At 43.3% G+C, this 23,323-nt stretch overlaps 1 protein-coding gene across 6 annotated transcripts in view; it reads right to left on the bottom strand.

Moving 5' to 3' along the window:
* diaph2 (diaphanous-related formin 2) overlaps window positions 1-10,220 on the bottom strand; it is a 642,359-nt gene extending 632,139 nt beyond the window's left edge. For 2 of the 6 annotated variants that reach the window (XM_063190036.1, XM_063190039.1), the window contains exons 1-2: window positions 10,062-10,219; window positions 8,992-9,369 (exon numbers count right to left, since the gene is read on the bottom strand). In XM_063190036.1, the coding sequence (XP_063046106.1) occupies window positions 8,992-9,075 (84 nt within the window). In that variant the 5' untranslated portion in view covers window positions 9,076-9,369; window positions 10,062-10,219. Of the gene's footprint in view, window positions 1-8,991; window positions 9,370-9,672; window positions 10,026-10,061 lie in introns of those variants that run through there. The other 4 variants (XM_063190040.1, XM_063190041.1, XM_063190038.1 and 1 more) reach the window with 3 other exon arrangements.
* Between the last annotated feature and the right edge of the window lie 13,103 nt (window positions 10,221-23,323).

Genomic DNA, 23,323 nt, shown 5'->3' with positions numbered 1-23,323 from the left:
GCGCGAAACACTCGGCTTCTTGTCCGCTGCAGTCAGCGGTCAGATTTCATTTCCCTAAAATTTGGTTTGACAAATTATCGCCTAGATTTAAATGCTGCCGCAGAGTTGTGTGCATTGAAAGGCACTGTACGTGGGGAGGGAACTCTACAGAAACACAGAGTTGGCAGGAGAGAGTGCCTTCTACTTCTGAAAAAAGCTGTGCAAAGAAAATCGATTGGCTTTAAATGGGAAAGAATGCTTGGCATGTTGTCCCTCTCAGGCTGTCGCTTTGGCAATGTTGACATTCCCCAAGTTCGACCAGAAGACTAACTGTGGGAAGGAGTACAGCACAGCGCAGCAGTACAAGGGAGAGAGAGAGAGAGAGCTCTGGTACAGCACTGGTAGTCTTTGGACTCCCACCCCCATGTGACTCCATTAGACAGAAACTCCTCCACCCACCTCCACAACCACTATGCCCAACAACTCCACTAGGAAAAGGAGACCATCAGTCCCGTCCCAGGCCCCATGTATGGTATTTAAACGTCATATAAATGACAGCTAGCTAATACATTTCATATATTTTCAACATTTTAATCCTACTCTATTTATTATCTTAGAATCTGATGTGTCGTGCAATGTTTTGTGAAAATGTGTGTGTGTGTGTGTGTGTGTGTGTGTGATGTGGGACAAATAATGTGCTACCACCAACTCCACAGCCAACCCCTGCAGGTCAACCTGTTTATCTTGTACTTTTCACAAGTGGGACGGCCGTGCCGGTGTCGGGCTGTGCTGTGCTGACCTGTGTGTAGTGTACACTAGTACACCCCAGAGGCAGTAAATATGGCCGCCTGCCCAAGGTGAGGTGTCAGCGTGTTAAGTTTGTGTTTACAAATCCTTATCGCTGTGTGTGGCGACTTAACGGGGTGAGGGGGTGTGAGAGAGAGAGAGAGAGAGAGAGAAGGGGTGAGAGAAATTTGAAGACCTCCGCCTGAACTCGATTCACCCCCACGCAGAGAAGAAGTCGCGGGAACTAGTGAACGCAGCTGACAATGAAAACCCTTCATGGCGGCGCGGTCAGATTGACCGATGGCCAAAAATATCTGTTTGAAAAGCAGTGATGTCAGATGCGACTGCTGGACTGGCTCTGGTCTGTCCTTCCTCCCACTTGCCCGTGACTAAAGTGCACTCAACCACTTCCTTTTCTACGCTTCCTGTGAGCCAAGCACAGCTAACATGTGGTCCGCTTCCTGCCGTTTTGGCGCTCAGAAATCTCCCAGGCAGTGCTGAGTGTCTGAGTGCAACTGGCTGTCCAATGAGGGGACAGGACAGGGGTGAGGGGGAACTGTTTGTGAATCATTACCCAAAGTTAGCAGATGACTAGGAATTCCACACACTCAAATCACCAGCTGAAAAGTCTCTCTCTTTCCCTCTCTCTCTCTCTCTCTCTCTCTCTCTCTCTCTCTCTCTCTCTCTCTCTCTCTCTCTCTCTCTCTCTCTCTCTCGCTCTCTCTCTCTCTCTCTCTCTCTCTTACGCTCTCGCTCTCTCGTACGCTCTCTTGCTCTCTCTCAAAGAGTGTTCCCTGCAAAAAAAGTACATTTTCAAAGATATTTTGATTTAAAGTGAAGGTTTGTGCAATACTTCTCTGGATCTGAAGGTAGTGTGTGTTACGTACCCTAAAAATAAACAAATGCATTTTGCTCTCCAGCACAGACTCCATGGAGACTAATGACTCATCATGAGGCCGGACACAATACAGACTAGTTAATTCATTCAGCTTCTGATTCTCATCTTCACAGACCATGACTACCTGACCCTCTGAGTCACCCATTACAAGACCGATATTGTCTTGAAATGATTGAAAAGTCTATAGCTATAGTCCCTATGTGTTGTGCACATAATTAAAAGAAGAAAAGAATTGCATAGATCTGTGCTGCTCTGGTGTCTTCTCTCCTGTTAAGATTATCTGCCCGTCTCCCATTGATGCACCAGATGATAAAACAGAGGAAGCGCATGGAACTACCCCTTTACCATTTAAATATAAGGGCCTGGCCTGGCCATCACGTGGCCCTCTGACTCTCAACCATTACAAGAATGATTATTGGTCTTGAAATGATTGAAATGTTTGTAGCGCAACCTAACTTTACAACTTCTGTAAGTCACTCTGGATAAATGTGTATGCTAAAATAATGTAATGTCGTGTTGTGAAATATAATAAAACATGATATAAAAAACCAGTGATTCTCCTCTGGGAATTTAAGATTATAAACATGTCATCCGCTAAAAGCTTTTCTTCTGAAGCCGAAGTCGTTGACACCATGTCACACAGCATTCCACATCGCATCGGCTTCCAAATCACAACACAAAAAGTGTGGGAGGGAGTCCCATGTCTTGTTGAGTTTGTGTGTACGCCATAAATTGTGAGTGACAAGAAGGCCCAAGAGCCAAAACTCAAATTAAAGTCGGATATCTACACGGTGTGTGAGCCTCTCAATTTCTATGAGGCACACACACACACACAGCTTTCATACGCTGACAACAAACGGTACCAATTAGAGTACTATGCAGTGATTACATAATGTCATTACATATGGCCAAACGATCTGGAAGAAATCTGCTCTGTCTGCCTCACTGAAAGACTGCCGGCCTGCCAGAATGAGAACTGTGAGTGGAGCTATAGGTGCATTCATGTTTCAAAACCACCGCTACGTGCTCCTGTGGTGAAGGAGCTTTGGCGGAAACTTCCCCCACTAACTGTCAAGCTCGGCTCTTCCACTGTCTCTGTGGCCTCGGCCTCCTGTCTATGACTTATATCTGAACTGCGCAACCTGAGGCACACAAAGACACGTGCTGCCTGCAGCACATCTCTCTGCTGCTATCTATCTATTGCATCAGTGACGTTGCAATGCAAGCTTGCCTGCCTGTCAACAACACCTCAGGAAGTTGATCCAACTCTGAATGACTTTTGAGCGGCTGTCTGGGTGTCTGTCTAGGCAGCCAAATGATGTCAGTGACACAGAAATTGACATCCTGTTGCAGACAAAAAGAGTTCCTATGTTGTCCGTAAGGTGGAAGAAGTCATGTCCCTAAAGTCAAGATATCACCACACCATCCCTAAAGATGACAAAAGTCGCAATTTTGCACAAACTCCTTGAGACAGGCATTGAGGGGAAACATCAAGTCCCGCTAATCAATGGTTTGGTGCAGGGAGGGAGTTTATAGGCTACTGGACATGCTGAAACAGTCTTCACGGCTAAAATCTAATTAACCTCAAACGAGTAGCCTGGGGAAATGTGTGGGAAATGTAAAGAACCCTTCATGATTAAAAGGTAACTGGGCAAGATATACTGCAGAGCAGTCCATGGCCTGTCGGGAGCTTTGATTTAATTACAAATGGCAGGCCGGGCACCGAGTCAATTTTTTTATTCAAATGGTCCATTTTCAATGTGAAATATTTCATTGGGATAGATGTGTCACAACATCTTAATATGTGATCGACTCTGACTGGATAAAATCCACCCTGACATGCTGACTTTTTCTAAATATTATTATCTGATAAACGAGGCCATGGTTTCTTTTTTTCTTCCAAGGCAGACGAGACATCTCAAAGGGCCCATCCGTTCTGTAATTCCTTCAGCCCAATTCATCACTTTAATGTTTGCAAACCGCGGATGAATTTCTCATCATAAAGTGGTTTCAAAAGTTGTAATTTCGCTCCATTCAGTCGGTGCGTTCCCATAGAAAAATCTTATTATAGGCTAGCCAAGAATCCTTGGGAAAAACCTTGAAGCCGAGACGAGAAATATTACTGTATCATTTATAATTACCGTACTCACACTACACTATACAATTATCAAATGGTGTTTAATTTTCCTGTAGACTTTCAATGGTCACACCCTAAACATATTTCCTCTTTGTTTCCTATTTGTTTCCTTAGTGTTGTTTCCAAACATAATGCAGCAACCAGCACCACCACCAAATGTACCAACACACTATGATCATTCTTTGTGCAACTTTTTTGCACAACATTTACATACTGCTGCACAAAGCAACATCGCCTACACAGGACTGTACTGGTAGCTGCATTTGGAAGACGATCCATCATGCCAGTAAAAGAAAGAAACTTTACAAATGGCTCTCCCACATCTGCTGACTCAACAAGCTTTATATCGGCACCCATTGCGTAAGCAGTTCTTCAGAGATGAAGATCACAGGGTGATTCTGCCTGTCTGGGAACTCACACTGAAAGTAGCTGTGGATGAGGAAGGAAGCGTGGCTTTTCTAGAAAAACGCTGTGGGAAGGGATTGGCATCCAGCCCCATTCAATTTCAGAGTAGCCTCGTGCACAGGCAAAGCAGGGCTTTGTCGACTTCCACCAAAATTACCTCATCAAGTTTGTCCATCTTGTTGTGGAGACAGAGGAAGACAAACTTTTTGCGCGCCAAACAAAGCAAATCACATATTCTGAAGTGGATATAGCCACAACAAAAGCTATTGTACTACATACTGTAGCGAGAGAATGTTTCTCCAAAGTCAGTTCCCCAAAGTAAACAAACATACTGCTAGACCAGGCCAAAGTTTCCCATAGCGCTTCTCTGAAGGCATAACTTGGGATTGCACTAAGCAGCTTTGTGTGTGGTGGTGTCAGTCACATACAGTAGCCCAAATCAGTACGCAGAACATTGGTCTTATTCTGTGCCCATTCTGTGTCCATTGCACACATGTTGGCTATGACTATGTCCTCAATTGATAGTCGCTTTGGTTATAAAGCGTCTGCCAAATGCAATGTAATGTAATGTAATGTAATTTCAATACGAACACTGCCCCAGCCCTATCCCCAGCCCCCAGGCGTGGTCTTATGACATAACCCTGACGGCCCGGGCGGGCGACTCCTAAAACAAACATGATGAGAACAGTTGTTCTTTCCCCTAAATCTCCCTCTTTGTGCCCGGCCTGGCATACTGAGCCAGCGGGTAACAGGGCAACAGGGATTACCTCGTGAGTGATTTGCAGATTTGCAAACCCAGAGAGGCAGGCTCAGGGCACTTTGGCGTGCTCACAACTCACACGGGAGATAACCTTCATCTAATCCCGCTCAACGCAAGACTTTCTCGTAAACTCATCATGACTCCCTGATCCAACGAGGACAGGCGAGTCGAAGAAGGTGCAGTTGGCACAACACTGGGCACTGGGAAACCCTTCACAGGGTGAGGACCTGGGCTAGAGTTGTAGGGGTATGGGGGGGGGGGGGGGGGGGGGGGGGGTGGGGGGGGGGGGGGGGGGGGGGGGGGGGGGGGGGGGGGGGGGGGTTGTGCCATCTCCCCTACAATGAAAATGGTCTAAAATCATCCCCCTCAATGAAAATGGTCAAAAATCATCCCCCTCTAAAACAGGCATCCTTTCTTCACATTTTGTGTTAAAATTGCACTTTTAACAAATACATTTTTAAAAATGTATCAGGGGACGAACACCCAAACCCCCAATAACCAGAATCCCGCTCTAACCATCCCCCTTGCTTTGATTTTACAACTCGACCACTGGTGAGGAACGTTAGAAAGTTAGGGAGTTGGTTGAACTCCCTGCGAATAAAAACACACATAAACACATGTGCTGCGAAGCCGCAATTATGCAGAAATTAAAGACTGTAGTAGATTCTCCACTCCACTCCACTCCACTCCACCCAAGTGAAGGAGAAGAACATGAGGGAATAAAGTCCTCCCTTCTGCTGCGCAGGGCTGAGTTTCTCAAAGGAGAAGTTGTTAGCCTGTTAGCAACTCCGGTAGTTGCATTGCAAAATGCATTGAAAACAACAAAGTAGCTAATGTAGAAAGCAACTTTGGTTTCGGGAAATTCACCCCAGTTTTGCAATAGCGATCTCAAGACCACGGGTCTGACTCCACCAGGCAGGGCCCATCAACTATTGGGCAACAAGAGAGGAGAGAACAACATAACATGCCTGGCCAGCTCTCTCTCTCTGTGTACTGACACACAGCTGTGATCTCACATAACGACTGGTAGAGAGAGAGAGAGAGAGAGAGAGAGAGAGAGAGAGAGAGAGAGAGAGAGAGAGAGAGAGAGAGAGAGAGAAGGAAGAAAGGGAGGAAGGGAGAGAAGAATGACATCAGCAGCAGTACACTCCCCTCCAGCCAGACTCACAAAAAAAAGATAGAGAGTGCGGGCCTGGCCTTAGAAGGGTGTGGACTGTTTTGTGTGCAAAAAGGGGAGAGAAAGGGGGAGAGCTGAGAGAGAGAGAGAGAGAGAGAGATAGCGGGAGAGAGAGAGAGAGAGAGAGAGAGAGAGAGAGAGAGAGAGAGAGAGAGAGGGTAAGAAAACTTGTTTCCATTTCAGGACTGGGGTCTAACACAACACTGTTATGGTAAAATACCGGTCTACGTCGTTCGGCAAACGAGCCAACCTGTGGGAAAACTTTCTCTCTCCAGCCAGCCAGTTTGACGTTTGACGTTCCACATCCTGTGCAATATCAAGACTTTTCCAAATTGCGTTACTATTATTTTATGTAACGGCAGTACTACTCTCATCTATTACATCATGAGCCCCTGAGGAGCCATGGTATAACGTCAGCACTCAGGCAGGCAGGCAGGCAGGCAGGCAACTCAAGGCAGACATCCAACTTTGGAGATTTGGTTTACACCCCTGCTCGACTGAACAACCTCTGCAATCACATCGGTGGAGGAAGTCTTACCAAGAAGTTGTTAATTAAAAAGTCTTTATTTTTGTGAGCTTAGGCATTGCGACAAATAAAATGAGCCATGGTTAACGTCAGCAGTCGGGCGGGCAAGCCACTCAAGGCAGACACCCAACTTACTTAGAAAACTGGTTACACCCTAGCTCCCAACCTCAGCAGTCACTTCAGTGCAAGTCTTGGGAAATTTAAGTTTCAAAGGCACACAACTTGTTAATTAATTTAAAGGCCTGTATTTTTGTGGGCTTGAGCGCTTGCGGCAAAGGGTCTTCTTCAGAGTCATCCAACTTATAGTGCATTTCATCCGCACCCAGCTTTCCAACTGCGGTGATTTTTTTTTAAGCACCCTTATTTTCATTCTGAAAACACACCCCAAGTGTTTCACCTATCAAGCTCTGCCTGCCTAAAGCAGGGGTGATAGTGAAAAAATCCTGAGCCTAAAGGCTGCAAAGAAGCCAGCATTCGTCAGGCCCCGGTGGTGCTCCTCACCCCTCCTAGGAGGCATTCCATTGCCAGACGTCTTCCTGTTTTTGTTGTACACACCGTCTACACACAGTGGTCCAGCAGTCAGAATGACTACCTACAAAATCTGTACTCTGAGTAATTTACTTTTCATGTAAAATAAAGTGGCTACTTAAAATTGTGGGCTTTCCTTTTTTGGGGGAGTTCGTTTTGTCTCTGTCTTTTCTTGTCTGTTTTGTATTTAATCCTTCATGTTTTAATCCTTCATGTTGATATCTTGTATACACTTATACAAAAAAAAGGTTCCATAACGACACATTGACCGAGAATGACAACCTTGGACAGATTTGGGGAATGCAGTGCACTTGAATGCATGGTATGACAGCAATGCCATTCACCAGGTGCAACCTGAACACTCACCTGCAGACAACATGGCCATTCTCCTGTACTGGTGGGCCCTGTGCTGCGCTGCGCTGTGCAGTGCTGTGCTACCAACAAACCCCCACAACTTGACAAAGACACCCTGTCATAACAATGGCCTCTCTGTGTATGTGTGGCACAAGACCACACTTTCAGTATGTTCAGCCTGGCTGGGAGGGGGAACTTCTTCTTTCGAGTGCCAACTTAACAGACAAAAACAAGGCATTTGAAAGTGTGTTGCTTGAAAAAAAAAACAATAAATGCTTTTTCAAAAGGCAGACAGAGGGACTCCTGACCCTTGATGTAATCAGAGCTTTGGGGGGGGCATGTTGACTTTACATACGACGAGGCTCTAATCCTGTAGGAGGGTCACTAATTGCCTTAACAGGACTGTGTGTGTGTGTGTGTGTGTGTGTGTGTGTGTGTGTGTGTGTGTGTGTGTGTGTGTGTGTGTGTGTCCATGTCCACATGTTGCGACCATGTGTGTGTGCATATCCATGTGGATTGAGGGGAAGCACTTGAAGAGATTAATACCAGTCCGTTTAAAGGAGGCCTTCTGACATTACACGCACGGTCATGATGGGGAAGTCAAGTCAGTCAGCGACGAATGATGATGACTCCAACATTCCTAGCACTGGTGTCAGTTCCAGACGCGGGCGAGCGGGAATGATGACTGAGAATAACTTGCTGTGATCTACTACTGGCCTAGCAGCAGGCAACGCAGCACTGGGGGCGAAAATCAGCTGACAGGACCAACACAACACAAAACAACACAACACAGGGTGTTTACGTCGGCCCCAAGGCATAAATTGGACTGCTGCCTAAACTCTAAACTTTTCCATTCCAGAAGGATTCATGGGGTGAAGTCTTATCACATGTTGCCCTGGCCTATAATACTGCTCGAATGACAGCAATGTCCTGGTCATGCTTCTAAAGTGACTCCATGACGAAGCTACTTGATGCCATTCTCGGGTCACATGGATGAATTCTAGCTAGCCTTGTCTACAGCAAAGTTTCTAAACTTTCCGCTTGTTATCAGACACAACATTGCGCAAACTGAAGCAACAACAAAAATAGGCTACTGCTGCTGCTGCTGCTGCTGTATGGGAGATGGTGGAGAATGGACAGGAAATTGTGTAAAGGGCTAAATGGACTGAAAGACTGGGCCATCCTGTTATTTATGTATACATGGAAATCAATTTAACAGCTAATTGTCTATCTGTGTTGTTGCATCAGACCTGTTCTCAAAGAAAAACAACCACTTCCCCAACACAGTGCATGTTTATAACAATATCTCAATGTGTCAAGAATAAAGTGCAATGCATTGACACCAAAAGAGCCCCATTATAACTTAGTTGTACAGCATGCAAAGTCAGAGATAGTTGTGAAGGCTGCAAGCAACACTGAAACAAGGGTGTGTGATACTTACCAGCTTTTTGTTTTTGCCGTCATCCTCCCCAGATTTCTTTTTAGATGGCTTGTTGGGGTCTTCCCCTCCACTTGCTTGATCCATTTTAGTGGTTGTAGTTAAAAGTACTTTTTAAAAAAAGTTTCAATGAAATGTAATTCCGGTAGAGAATTCCTAACAGATGTTACGTTTCTTCAAAGGCCATACCATCCACAGTGCGATGAGATAGAAAATCGTTTTCACGTGAAATTATTCCATGCAATGACAGGTACGTTGGACTCCTCTGTGAGAAAAGAGCAACAGTCTATCCAGCAAGATATCAAAAAGGTGTGGTGTCAGTTGACGAAGCTTCTCTGAAGTTACGACAATCCACAACTGCAACACTGTAGTTCTAGAGTTCTAGGGAAAAGAACACAACAGAATGTATTAGTCTCGTGGACCGTTAAAATTGACAAACCAAACGTTCGAAAGGGACTGGGCTTCTCACTGTTTACAATTTACAATCACGACAATCACTACAAAATCATGGGTATGCTACCCGGGAGGATACGAGCCAGCAGGGAGTCTTCTTACAATAATATAGCTCTACCAGTGATAATATTCGCTACAGAAAGCCTTTATCTGCATCGCTAACTGGGCACTTTCGTAAACACGCTTGCTGTAACAATGTTGTAGTTCTCCAAAAGGGAGAATAATACACACCACGTATCCCACTACTTCAGATGGTCCTGACAGCAAACTTGTTGGAAGACAATGTAGCTATATTTCAAATGTAACAATAAATATCAGGATACGTGGAAGCAGCGTGCTAACAGCTCTTTCCGTATATTGGGGATTGCAAAAACATTGCATTCTACTAACCATCGACATAGACAAAAGTGTAAAGGCTAGCCAGCTTTATTTGGAAGAGAAATCAGCGTTGCTAGCCAAGCGGTTACTTTTGACACAGGAAACGGGAATGCCAACGGGGGTGGCATAAAATGTAGCCTAATACCACAGACCACATTGCTTTCCAAAAGTTTGCCAACCAGGACCAGTACGAAAAACACATAAAATATGAATAAAAAGGTAACCTGTCAAACAAAACTCACAAAATCTCCATCCAAGGCTTACCACTGCAACCAAACGTGAGAGACAGGCCCACTATAGCCCCGCCTACCTGGAACTACCATTTGTTTGAGGGTTCGTTGGAGGGGAAAGCGATTCCGCAGATCATTGGCTAGGAGTCTTTTCAATCCGAAGGTCGTGTTCAGTGATGTGTTCTTGGGAGGGGAATGCTTTATTGTAGGGTCAGGCTGACTCTGAAGCGCGTGGATAGGATGAGCGGGAGGCAGTGTTTTGAGGGGGGACTTGGCTGATGATTTAGCCAGATAGCGCGCTATTGTGATTAGAGACATGGGTTAAACATTACAACGGGAATGTAGAGGACGGTCATCAGACAGTTTTTTTCTTTGGAGAAATCTTAGCCATTAAAAGTCTAGTCGCTGCAAATGGATAAAACTAGTCTAGTCATTTAGTCTCTCGAATGGAAATATTGTCCATTGTTTAATTTCTGGGCAGGAGCTGAAACAATGAAAGGACAGGCAGGCAATGTGTGGCAAATCTTTTGTGTGAAACTGAGCTAGGCTGCGTTAGGCAGTGCGTGTAAAAAAAAAGAAATGAGGATGCCATTGGCTCATTTATTAGGCCTAGATCCAGAATAAAATGTGTGGGAAAAACTATTGTCTACTGCGAAATTGAAATTCATTGTCTGTAATATTAGGCCTACTGTGCAGGATTCTGTTCCATTCAGTCTTGGACCTACTATTCAAAAGACAAATTTGTCAAATGAGAATTTTGAACTGTCTTTATTTGGGTTGGGAGGTGTTGGATAAAATTTACTTTTACTTTACTTTACTTTACTTTACTTTATTTGTTCAGGACATTGCACATTAATGAACATATACATACATGTACATATATGTAAACATGCCAGATTGTAGCCCAAGGGCTAATTTCCATCTGGTGTCCAATAGGCAGGCTAGATGTTTACAAGCAATAGACTTTAAAATAAAACAAACTGTTAGTAACAAAAGAAATAAAACCCACTACAGAAGCAAAAGGCATGCATGTAAATAAAAGGAAAAGAGAAAAGAAAAAGGTCCCAAAAAATAGGGCCATGTGTTATGTGAGTGTGTGTGTGCGTGTGTGTGTGTGTACACTGTGTAGAGGCTCAGACCATCAGTGTGAACATGTTTGTTGGGCTCGAAGCCACTTTTTATACTCCATCTTAAAGGTGGCTAAAGAGGGACATTCCCTTATATGCAGAGGAATAGAGTTCCATAATATGCCGCCTTTAGTGGATAATGCATTTTGACTGAAAGAGGTTTTCCTGAAAGGAATCTCTACATCTTTATTGACCACTGCTCGAGTTACTCGTGTTTGACGATATTTTATAAAATCCTGTAAACAAGGTGGCGCCAAAGTCTTATAAAGAAGACAGCTATAGGAGAATTTACAGAAATTGTCAAAACTCAATAGGTTGTACTTATCTAAAATGTTACAATGGTGGTATGAAAGAGGTTTTTTATCTAAAATTTTAAGTGCTTTTTTAAATAAACTCTCCACTGGTTTGAGAGTAGTGGATCCCACCATGGTCCAGCTAGTAATGCAATAGCTTAGGTGAGAAAATATCATTGCATGCAAGTATGTCAGAGCAGCACTATTTGACATAGCACCTCTTATGTGCCTGAAGTTGTAGAGATTAAATTTTATTTTTTTTGTTATCATTTTTATATGTTTTTTAAAAGAAAGATTGGAGTCTAGAATGACTCCTAGATATTTAAAATCTGTGACCACTTCTAGCTGTTCACTACCAAGAGTAACCCCAGGCTGAGACAGTCCAGGGGAAGGTTGCTTAGAAAAATACAAACAAACCGTTTTCTTTGCATTCAGAATAAGGCATGATTTGTCTGCCAAGTGTAAAGTAATGTAGCCTAATAGGGGGTGGTATGTAAGGTTAATGTATGGTCATAAATAATGTGTCCAGGGACTTTCTGTTGAATATATTATGTAAACATTAAGCTTATAAGGATATATGGCTCAGAATCCTACAATAAGTTATAAAATATATCAAAATCAATGCTATGGGTTTATGTGTTGTAGACCAATCATCCTAACCCACCACCATGCCTACCACAGACTTTCACAATCGCCATCTGCTTGCGTCATGTTCATGACAGAACTTTTGTCACTAGTGTGGTTTACGCACTACAGAGGCTGCCATGTTTATGAAGCCATTCTGAGAGTAGGAAGAGTAGCCTGTAGACTTTGCATTGCATAATTTAGGTAGCAGGCTTCACTCAGGGTTCCTTAATTATTTTGAGGGTGCTGGCCCAAATAAAACTCTTCAAGTTCAACAAAGTTTTTTGTGCACAGACACATTTTGGAGTGTGCCATTTTCTCAATGTGCACACTGAAGAAGGCACACGCCGAAAAGCATCTGTGCACAAAAAAAAGTTTGATGCATAATTTAGGTAGCCCCATAATACACATAATTTTTCCAGTGGAATGCTGTAATTGGAAGTCATTGAAAAGTTAACTACCATAGTACTAATATGACATACCCAGGAACGCGAACAGGGAGGGACAAAGGGGTATGTTGTCCCGGGCCGAGGGACAGAGGGGGCTCAGAATTGGGTCGCCATTACATTGTATGCATTGGGTAGGGGGGCCCTTTCAGATGACTTTGTCCTGGGCCCAGTGAAAGCTGTCAGTGGCCCTGGACATAACACAGGGCCTATATGCACTACGACTTGGTCATTGTCATGCTGGTAACAGCACATTTATAAGGCAGTGGCTTAACGGGTTAAGGAGATCCCTTCTGGAGACTGTTCTTTGCCACCCTATGACCTCAGACATTAAAAAGTCATGTTGTGATTATTTTACACTGACACTGTTGCATGCTCACACCAACCCTCAGGGCCTTGAATTGAGCTCTGCAGCCGGAATGGTGCAATGCAACATGCTCTGGAAGCGGCTTCACAATAGAGATACGGCATGTCATTCCACTCCACTGACTTTATTGAAAGGACGTGTGCTGTTGTTAGTTTTGGGCTGTTAAACAAAACGCCATTCTAATTAGCAGATGTTTTCTAACATGCAATAACAAACGGGAACAATTGCAGTAAGATTATATAAACTGTTAGGTATGTAAACCATTTAGCTTGTGGGGGTAGGCTGTGTGTGTGTGTGTGTGTGTGTGTGCGCGCGCGTGCGTGCATGGGTGTGTGTGTGGTTGTTAGTCTTCACTATGCAATGATCGTGCTAAATTCTTTATGCATTGATAATTCTACTGACTTAATATCCTTTTACGACTAAACAAAGCTCTGACACACAGCTTGTGTTTTTTACAACAAAACCTCAATAGTCACCAAGCACTCAGAATGAATTTTCATAGCAACTATCCAACCGTCTTGCATATTCGAATGCAGAGATTGGTCTTCGTCACATGATTTTTACACCAGATTAGAACTATTGACCAAGCGTACCACCGTGTTCATAATGCAGTATATTTCATCATCGAATGGTTATGCTCCAACTTTTACCTCATAGAAACGATCCTGTCCTAATAACTACTTTGCTGAGTGATGTCTCCATTGGCCCTTCAGCACAGACACAATATTCTACATGCCAGCGATGAAGGAATCTAATGATTTCCACATCAGTTATATAACTGAAGAAGTTAGCGGAAGAGAAAAAACATCTTTATCCTAGTACGGTGAAAAAAAGTACCCTTTAAGTATATGGGTTTTTTCACCTGGGCTCACATTTTTATTCTTAAAAAAGAAAGTCCAGTTGCTCCCAAGTTAACTCTTTTCACACACACACACACACACACACACACACACACACACACACGCATGCACGCTAATGAAACCTTTTCAGCAGCTCTGTCACACACACACACACATATGTTAGTACCTCCTGTCCTGCTTTAACATCCTCAGTCAGGTTGTGTTCATTACATTGCAGGCAGCTAATACACTCTTCAACAAGAGTACTTAGTCCTGTTACCGTAACACACAGTCCCTGTTATAAATGTGCTGTTACCAGAATGCCAAAGACCAAGTCGTATGTATTACTAAAGGCCATGTGCAATGTCATAGTAGTATTATAGTGTACATAGTATGTACACCATAGTACATACATAGTACATAGTCTTCTCAACAACTATTACAGCATTCCACGGGTGGAACAGTGTGCTTTATGGGGCTACACTAGTTGGTGAGCAGAGCTTGTTTGCTGATGCAATCCCAGCAATCCCAGCTGCACTGACCCAGTTATGATGTGCATCATTTCTAAAATACAGCCTTTTCCTCCCCAGTCCCTTCTGGAGGAAAAATGAAACATTCAACCCGTCACAGATTCAGTCATGGAGAGGCCTTCATTCAGACCTTCATAACCCCATAGCGGGGGTGCATTTCTCAAAACCAAAGTTGCTTACTACATTAGCTACGTTGTTGTTTTCAATGCATTTTCCCATTGGCAACTACCGAAGTTGCTAACAGGCTAACAACTTCTCTTTTGAGAAATGCACCCCTGGCTTGGTTTGTCAGGTTGTTTGAAAATGTACTTTGCTGGCTTTTCTTCTCACATTTACAGTACCACCTTTAGTCTGCATTTAGATACTACATGACATTTCTATTGCCCAAGAGTTACAGAAGGGTCTCTGTCTCTGTACGAGTAGTGTCAATGCAGTTGTACAGTAGAGTCAATGGGAATTACTATCAGAATATTGAACGAAGAGAAGACACCGGAGCAACTCAGATGGGATGCTTTTTCTTTTTAATTCAAGTGCACAACATATTAGGGACTAGTATTGAATTACCGGTAAAAAGAAAAAGCATCCCATCTGAGCTGCTCCGGTGTCTTCTCTTCGTTCAAGATTACCTGCCTCCCTCCCGTTGATGCACCAGATGTAAAAACAGAAGCGCGTGGAACCCCTTTTTTGTTTACTATCAGAATATATTTCTATTACCCAAGAGTTTCTCACCTAGGAAGATATGCTGCTGTCAACGTTTTCATCTTGCCCTTGCCTGACAATATTTTTTTCATCATACATCATTCGGCTATCTCCTTTAGGCCCTCCACAGAAGTCTGTAGTCTGCCTCTGCTGGATGTATTAACTGTTCATACAGTAGGGCAGCAGGCCATCCCATGGTCAGCCGTCAACAGTGCTGGACTGGGAGCTAAATACAGCCTGGGCATTTTTTTTTTTTGTAATATTTTTAGGGGATTTTATGCCTTTATTTGATAGGACAGTCTGAGATGGTGACAGGAAGCGAGTGGGACAGAGAGACGGGGTGGGATTGGGAAATGACCCCGGCCGGACTCGAACCGGGGTCCCCATGGGCATGCAAGCCCAAATGGGGGGGCTTATCGCGCTGTGCCACAGCGCCCCCCAGCCCGGGCATATTTAACATAGGCCAGCCCCTCTCGCTGTCCATCTACTTCTCTATGATATTATTCCTACAAGCTTTTCTACAATGTTATGGCTCAGTCAGCCATCTGTATTAAAATGGACCAATGGACCAACCCATCTAAATGGTGGGCCAGTCTCTAAGGGGGAAAAAACTGGTGGCCCACCGGGAAAACGCCGTATATGCCAGCCAGGTGACCAGTCCAGTCCTGGCCGTCAATGGCAACAGAGCAGCTGGCAAGTAATGCTGGCTCAAGGCGGGGGCGGAGCTACAGGCGGGGTGAGCAGGGCATTTGCCCCTGGGCCCAGGTCCCTCTGGTGGGGGCCCTATTATGACCTTTGCAGGCGGTATGAAGGGCCCTATCAGTGTTTTGCCCTGGGCCTCTGTGTGCAATTGTTCCGCCACTGGCTCCAGGTGCAGGTGCTTTCTAACCTTGATATTGCTTTAACTTGCAATGCTGGTGTTCATAAACCAAGAGATGAAGAGTTTAGATGCAAAATCCCCTAACTCCACTTCTGAAGACCTGTACTTCTATATTTTTGGAGAACCCCGTTGTTGGTTTGGTTTACATTCATGTACTTGATAATACATATAAATAGTTATATTACATAAATGACATAAAAAAAATATGCAATGTTGATCACTTTGTACTAAATGAAAATGAATTAAGATTATTTTCTGAAATGGCACTTAGGGGGTTTTGCATCTGAACTCTTCAGATGTAGCCTCATAATGTTCGCCGAGCCGTTCCAGTGGAATGCTGTAATAGCTGTTGAAAAGACTTTTCATACCATACCATACCATACCATACCATACCATACCATACCATACCATACCATACCATCCCATACCATAACATACCATACCATACCATACCATACCATACCATACCATACCATATCATACCATACCATACCATACCATACCATATCATACCATACCATACCATACCATACCATACCATACCATACCATACCATATCATACCATACCATACCATACCATAACATACCATACCATACCATACCATAACATACCATACCATACCATACCATACCATATCATACCATACCATACCATACCATAACATACCATACCATACCATACCATATCATACCATACCATACCATACCATAACATACCATACCATACCATACCATAACATACCATACCATACCATACCATACCATATCATACCATACCATAACATACCATACCATACCATACCATACCATAACATATCATACCATACCATACCATATCATACCATACCATACCATAACATACCATACCATACCATACCATACCATATCATACCATACCATAACATACCATAACATACCATACCATACCATACCATTAGAGATGTCTGATAATATCGGCCCACAGATATTATCGGCCCGATAATAGCATAAAATGTCATATCGGTCAATATCGGTATCGGATTTTTGGCCTATCAAAACCGATATAATAATGCTTGAATTACTGTACACTTTTCTCCTTAATTATTTTTGTATTTTGCACAGACGATGTTAATAATTGGAATGCTTTGTTGCATTCGAGAATGCATCTAGTGGGGCATTACAATAAAATGAAGCATATTTTGTTCCACAACAGCAGATTTGTAATGTTACCTAAAATTTGTTATGAGGAAAAATAACCCACATATATCGGCATCGGTATCGGCCGATATCGGAATCGAAAATTGAGAGTTGGACAATATCGGCATATCGGATATCGGCAAAAAAGCCAATATCGGACATCTCTACATACCATACCATATCATTGCACTCTTACATTACATGGAGCCGTTAGAATTGCAATTCAATTCAATTCAATCTTTTATTTATATCAGACACAAGTGCATGATCCATATCAGAATAGAAATGCAAAGTAAAAAAAGTAACATAAAAGACCAAAGAAAATAAAAGTACATAACCATCAGACATATAAGCACTCTCTCCAGTGTCACTGGAAAAGAACCTGACAGCTGTCGTAATTGCCACTCTTTTAACAGCAATTCATAGCAAAGGGCAGGGACCATGTCTTAAATGATACAGTGTAATAGTGTTGTCATGAGAGATGATGACAATGTACTGCATATGCATAGTAGACCAATGTAGGCCTATAACCAGTCATCCTGCAGTGTGCCCCTGAAGAAGGCACTCATGCCGCTACGTGTGGGCCTTGTTTTTAATATGTCCATGTAGGACTTGTCGAATGAATAAAGACATTTTAATTTGGAGTGCCTTAGTCAGACAATTTATCCTCATTTGTGAACCTGGATGTACAATACCTTGGACTAAAGAGCACCCAAACTGAAGAAACTAACAAACAATCTGGATAAGAGCACGCCATAGGTACACTGTGCTAGATTTTTAGTTGTTTATTTTGAGAATTCATGCTACCCATTCACTATTGTTACCTTTTTCATGAATACTTACCACCACCATCAAATTCTAAGTATGTTTTTCATACATTAAAAGGGGGATCTTCTCCATGGTCCGCCATTGTGAATTGCCAGAAATATCCATTTGGCTGCAAAAATGACTGTACTTGGGCCATATTAGAAAATATTAGTTTATTACTTAGTAAATAATAACTAATAGCCAACCAAGTTTCAATGAGCAGCATTGCAGTACATCTTTTGACCTTTTCCTGCACAGTGTACCTTTAAAGTATCCTGCAGTGTGATTTGCCTCCTCTAATGGTTACGGATGTACTAAAACAGGTTCTGTGAGTAACGGTCATCATGGCTTCAGGTTGCATAAAGGACAAATTGTGTGCACACACATGTTGCCACTGCTTCCATAAACAAGGCTCTTGTTCTGTAAGGGTTTAATATTAATCATAAGCTGCAGAGAAAGTAGTGGTCCCGCTGGTTAATGCAAAGCTGTTTTAACCGTCCTAAACTGGTTTAAAATACCAGTGGGGTTTTCTCTAGCTATATATCCCTGTATGCCCGAGCTTGTGCATCCCAAAGAAACATTTGGCGATATATTGTATTTAAAACGGAGTATGTCCTATGAGTGTAGGTTTTCCCGGAAACATTCTTCAGGAAAATTTGCAAACCTGATCAGACACAGTGTAAATAAATATCTGGCATGTGTAAGTCTTTTGTGTCATTGTCAGTCCAACGTTTTATTTGAACGTTATACGGGGGCACCATCTGGACTGGCTCGGGTGATAATCACTCCATGAGTACAGCATCATCATGGGCACAGTGAGCCAAGTTATCTCTTGGACACACACACTCTTGTGGCAAGATGCCACCAACTGTGGCAACGCACTGTATTCCCAACCCCGTTCCTTTCTCAGCAATGGTTGTGCACAGGGGTGGAGCTACAGTGTGAGTGTGTATCATGTGTGTGTGTGTGGGGAGGCAAGCAGGGCATTTGCCTCTGGGCCCAGGGCCCTCCTGTATTGATGGTGGGGGCGCTATTATGACCTTGGCAGGCTGTATTGGGGGGTATCAGTAATTTGCCTTAGGGATCTGTGTGCAATTGTTCCGCCACTGTGTGTGTCTGCTTTTGTGAGGGCCCAAACAAGCATGAATTCATCAACAAAAAATATAGCCACTGCTGAGACACCTGAACATGTTTAATCAGCAATTTTCTTCTGTGGAGAACAAAAACGTTCTGTGCTGATTCTCCTTTTAACTGCCAACAAGCTTGCTGCTCTCTTGCCAGAAGGGGTAAACATGGTTCTGCATGACTTTCATTCAGCTGAAATATTACCAACAATACATATAAAGAGAGTGTGCTTTAAACAGAGAGCATATTGTGCACAATTATTTTCCTGGCAATCCTGAACATTTGTCAACATAATGCTGCATCTGTGATGTGGAATACATATTAATAACTTTGGAGGGAAACTTTATGTAGGCCCTGCATCTTAAACATCTGCCAGGTAATGCATTGAATAGTTAAGTGCTATTTTCAGCCACTTTTTCTGCTGAAATACTGCCAAAAACTTACAATCGCTTCATAATATGATAAATATTTAATTGTGGAGACATTCATTTTTAAAACAAGACCTAATTAATACCACTGTTAGGCAGATCTTTATTCATGAGAGTGTATCTACAGTGCTTTGTGAGAGGAATTGCAGAAAAAATCCTGATGCAGTGCACAGTGTGTTTGCTTCTTTTTTTAAAGATATTTTTGGGCTTGAAAGCCTTCATTCAAACATGACAGTATGAGAGGGCATGAGTGGGAGAGAGAGAGATGGGTGTGTGTGTGTGTGTGTGTGTGTGTGTGTGATGTTCGTGAAATGACCCTGGGCCGGAGTTCTCAGAATGAGAGTACGTGCCCAAGCCATTTGAGCCACAGCTGAGGCCAGGGCTGGACAGGCCATCTGGCATAGAGGGCATTTCCCGGTGGGCCCCGCACCCTCGTGGGCCCCTATTTTCAGAAATGTATTTCAACATAATGCTGCATCTGTGATGTGGATGGAATACATATTAATCACTTTGGAGGGAAACTTCATGTACTGTAGGCCCTCATCTGAAGATGCGTTCACTCTGCATTCACAGATCAGCCGCTGCTGTGTGTGTGTGTGTGTGTATGTGAATGTACGTATTTCAGAATGTGTTTCTGAAAATATGAGTCAGTTCTGCACCGTTAATTATGAGGGGCCCCTTTCAGCCAAAAGTGTCCGGGCCCTATTTCTCCCCCAGTCATCCAGCCACACCTGAGGCCGTGTTTGCGTCTTTTGGCACAGTTTTGTCAGGATGATCTCTATCTCTCCACGGTCCACACCACTGCGGTTTTACTACAGAGGCAATGGGAATTACGATCACAACGACATCTATTCACTTTTTTTATTATTATCTGCAATGTAGAGGCGATGAATATCCTGACATCTACTATCTACTACATCACATTACTGTACATTTCATTTCTGGTACATCTCATCTATGAATTTCATGCTTACGGGCGCAGGAAATCACATACCAACAATCATGAAAGTGTGTCTGTGGCATTGAGGTCAGCTCATCTGAAGATGCGCTCAGTCTGCATTCACAGATCAGACCGCTGTGTGTGCGTGTGTGTGTGTGTGTGTGTGTGTGTGTGTGTGTGTGTGTGTGTGTGTGTGTGTGTGTGTGTGTGTGTGTGTGTGTGTGTGTGTGTGCGTGTGTGTGTGTGTGCTCATTTCCTTCCCTAGTCACTTGCATGGTATGCCGTGACAGTCGCGTCTAAAGTATATGTGCCAGATCTAAAATTATACCCATCCAGAGCGTTTCGTCTTGAGTGATGCCCCCAGGGGCAACAGAGGCTGTTTTGAACTATGTTCTCATTCCCTCCCTCTCACTCTAGGGCCTATATACCTTTTTGAAAATAGCCCACTGAGCTGTACAGTATCTCCCTTTAATGTCTGCCCTGAAGTGAGTGCTTTCAATCTCATTGTGAAAGTATAGCCTATATGTACATTGTACTTGTAGCCAGTGACATTAAGGCATTGTATTCTATAGAGCAGGCTTTAAATTAGCTGTTTTCATCACCGGCCAAAATGGCTAGTAGATGCTAATATCACTAGCCAAACACAAGTCAGAGTGGCTTGTGAGTTGGTCTTTTCTACCAGCAAAATTGCAATTTCACCAGCATTGAGCCGGTTGGCTGGTTTTAATTTAGAGCCCTGACCCAGATAAAATGCAACAATCACACCATATTTGATCTGTATTGATGGGTCAAAAATATAAACAGTGGTGTTTGTCCTGATATCCAACTTACTTAACCTTTGTGAGGGCATTTGCAGTGGCTGGCAGCACATGTCTACCCTGGTAATCCAGCCCCTTGTACAGAAATTAATTTAATTTAGCCTACATAGGGTCTGACTTCAGCTCGACTAGCATGGCTTTCTGAGGAAGGATCTTACCAGCAAAGAGAGGGAGTGTTTGTGAGTGCTTACACCAATAGATTTATTGAATGGTTGTCTGATGTCCTGGATTACAACTCATCAGCGGCTTGCATTATCTGCCTGTTTACAGTGCAAATCTGTTATGATTACCTCCGCCAAGGAGGTTATGTTTTCGGTCGCGTTGGTTTGTCTGTCTGTCTGTCTGTCTATCCGTCCGTCTGTCCGTCCGTCTGTCTGTTTGTTTGTCTGTCCGTTTGTCTGTTTATTTGTCTGTTTATTTGTCTCTTTATTTGTCTGTTTGTCAGCAGGATAACTCAAAAACGCATGAGGGGATTGGGATGAAACTTTGTGGGGTTGTTGGAAATTATCAAAGGAACAATAAATTACATTTTGGTGGTGATCCGGATCACAAACCGGAAGATTTTGTAAAAGATTATTCACAATTACCTGCCTATCTAACGCCCCTAGTGAACGCAAATTGAACTGCAGGACAGGGTGCAGAATTTTGGCATTGCAGTTTCATGGAGACCATGCTCAGACCACCTACAGTAGGTCACATAGTCTAGTGTTTCTCAACAGGGGCTGTACAGGCCCCCAGGGGGCGTTGGGGAGCCCTCAAGGGACTTTGAGAGTGATACAGCTAAGAAGGGTGGGTGTTTAGTTGCCTTTGTGGGTGCCAGTCCATTTTTAATATTTTTTAGGGGTTTTATGCCTTTATTATTTGATAGGACAGTGGAGAACAGACAGGAAATGGCTGAGAGAGAGAGAGAGAGAGAGAGAGAGAGAGAGAGAGAGAGAGAGAGAGAGAGAGAGAGAGAGAGAGAGAGAGAGACGGGGAAGGGTTGGGAAATCAAATGACCCAATCGAACCCTGGTCGCCCGTATAGCAGTCCATTGCCCATCCGCCAGAGACACAGCCAGGCCATTTTACTTTTTTTACACTAAGTGGGGCGTGGGCAGGCTTTTGATGAGGTCAAGGGAGCATCTAGGAGCCTTATGATGAGGTACAGGGGGCAGGAGGTCCCACGAAGCCTTCACCAGTAGCCTAATAATTTGCCCAATTATTTTATTTTTCAGCATCAGAATCAAAGTCCACATAACTGGACTTCAACCCACTTTAAATATGCCAGTATACTGCTGACATTTCCCTCAACTCCCGACATTTAGCAGTTGGGTTAAATCTAAGAGATGGAGGCAGCAGCTGCAGGAAGTGTAAATAATTCACAACTGCGGTAAAAGTGTGCTGCCTGCAGGCCCTCTTCACAGAGCCCATCTCCAATAGGACTACAGCATAACTTTTTTCAATAGCTCTTTCCATTTTTTTTTCTTTTGTGAAGTGGAAGGAAATCACAGGCAGGACAAACACACACACATACATACGCGCACGCACGCACGCACGCACGCACGCAGGCACACACACACGCATATGCACGAGCGCGCACACACACGCACACGCACACACACACACTCACACACATACACATACACATTACAGTGTAGTAAGTAAGAAAAAAACACTGTTCGTATGATGACTAATAGGCTAATGAGACATTTTGTGATTAACACAGCACAGTAGTAGTAATTAATAATGTACTTTATTCAAACTCTCCAATGTGGTACAGCGGCAGCCTATAATGTACTGTACCACCTGTAACAAAAGCACCACACACTGTACCAGCAACTGCATGGCCCATTGTTGTTAAAGATTGAATTTCAAATGGAGTGAATGGAAATTACATTAATCTTGTGTCTTATATTACATTACATTACATTACATTGCATTTGGCAGACGCTTTATAACCAAAGCGACTTTCAAAAGAGGACATAATCAAGCCAACATCACAAGCAAATACAAAGTGCACAGGAGATATACAGCACAACAAGTGCAGTTGCAAAGAGGGGTTAGTTGTTTTTTTGTTTTTTTTTGTTTTTTTTAAATATAAGGAGTAAATAACGAGTACACACACGCACAAACACACACTCACAAACTAAACTAAACATCATGTCAGGAGTCTGCCCTGGGGCAAGGCCAGTT

Source organism: Engraulis encrasicolus, chromosome 23, assembly GCF_034702125.1.
Source record: "Engraulis encrasicolus isolate BLACKSEA-1 chromosome 23, IST_EnEncr_1.0, whole genome shotgun sequence".
Taxonomy (NCBI): domain Eukaryota; kingdom Metazoa; phylum Chordata; class Actinopteri; order Clupeiformes; family Engraulidae; genus Engraulis; species Engraulis encrasicolus.
Note: the sequence above shows the minus strand (reverse complement) of the source record. Positions and strands in the feature narration are given on the sequence as shown.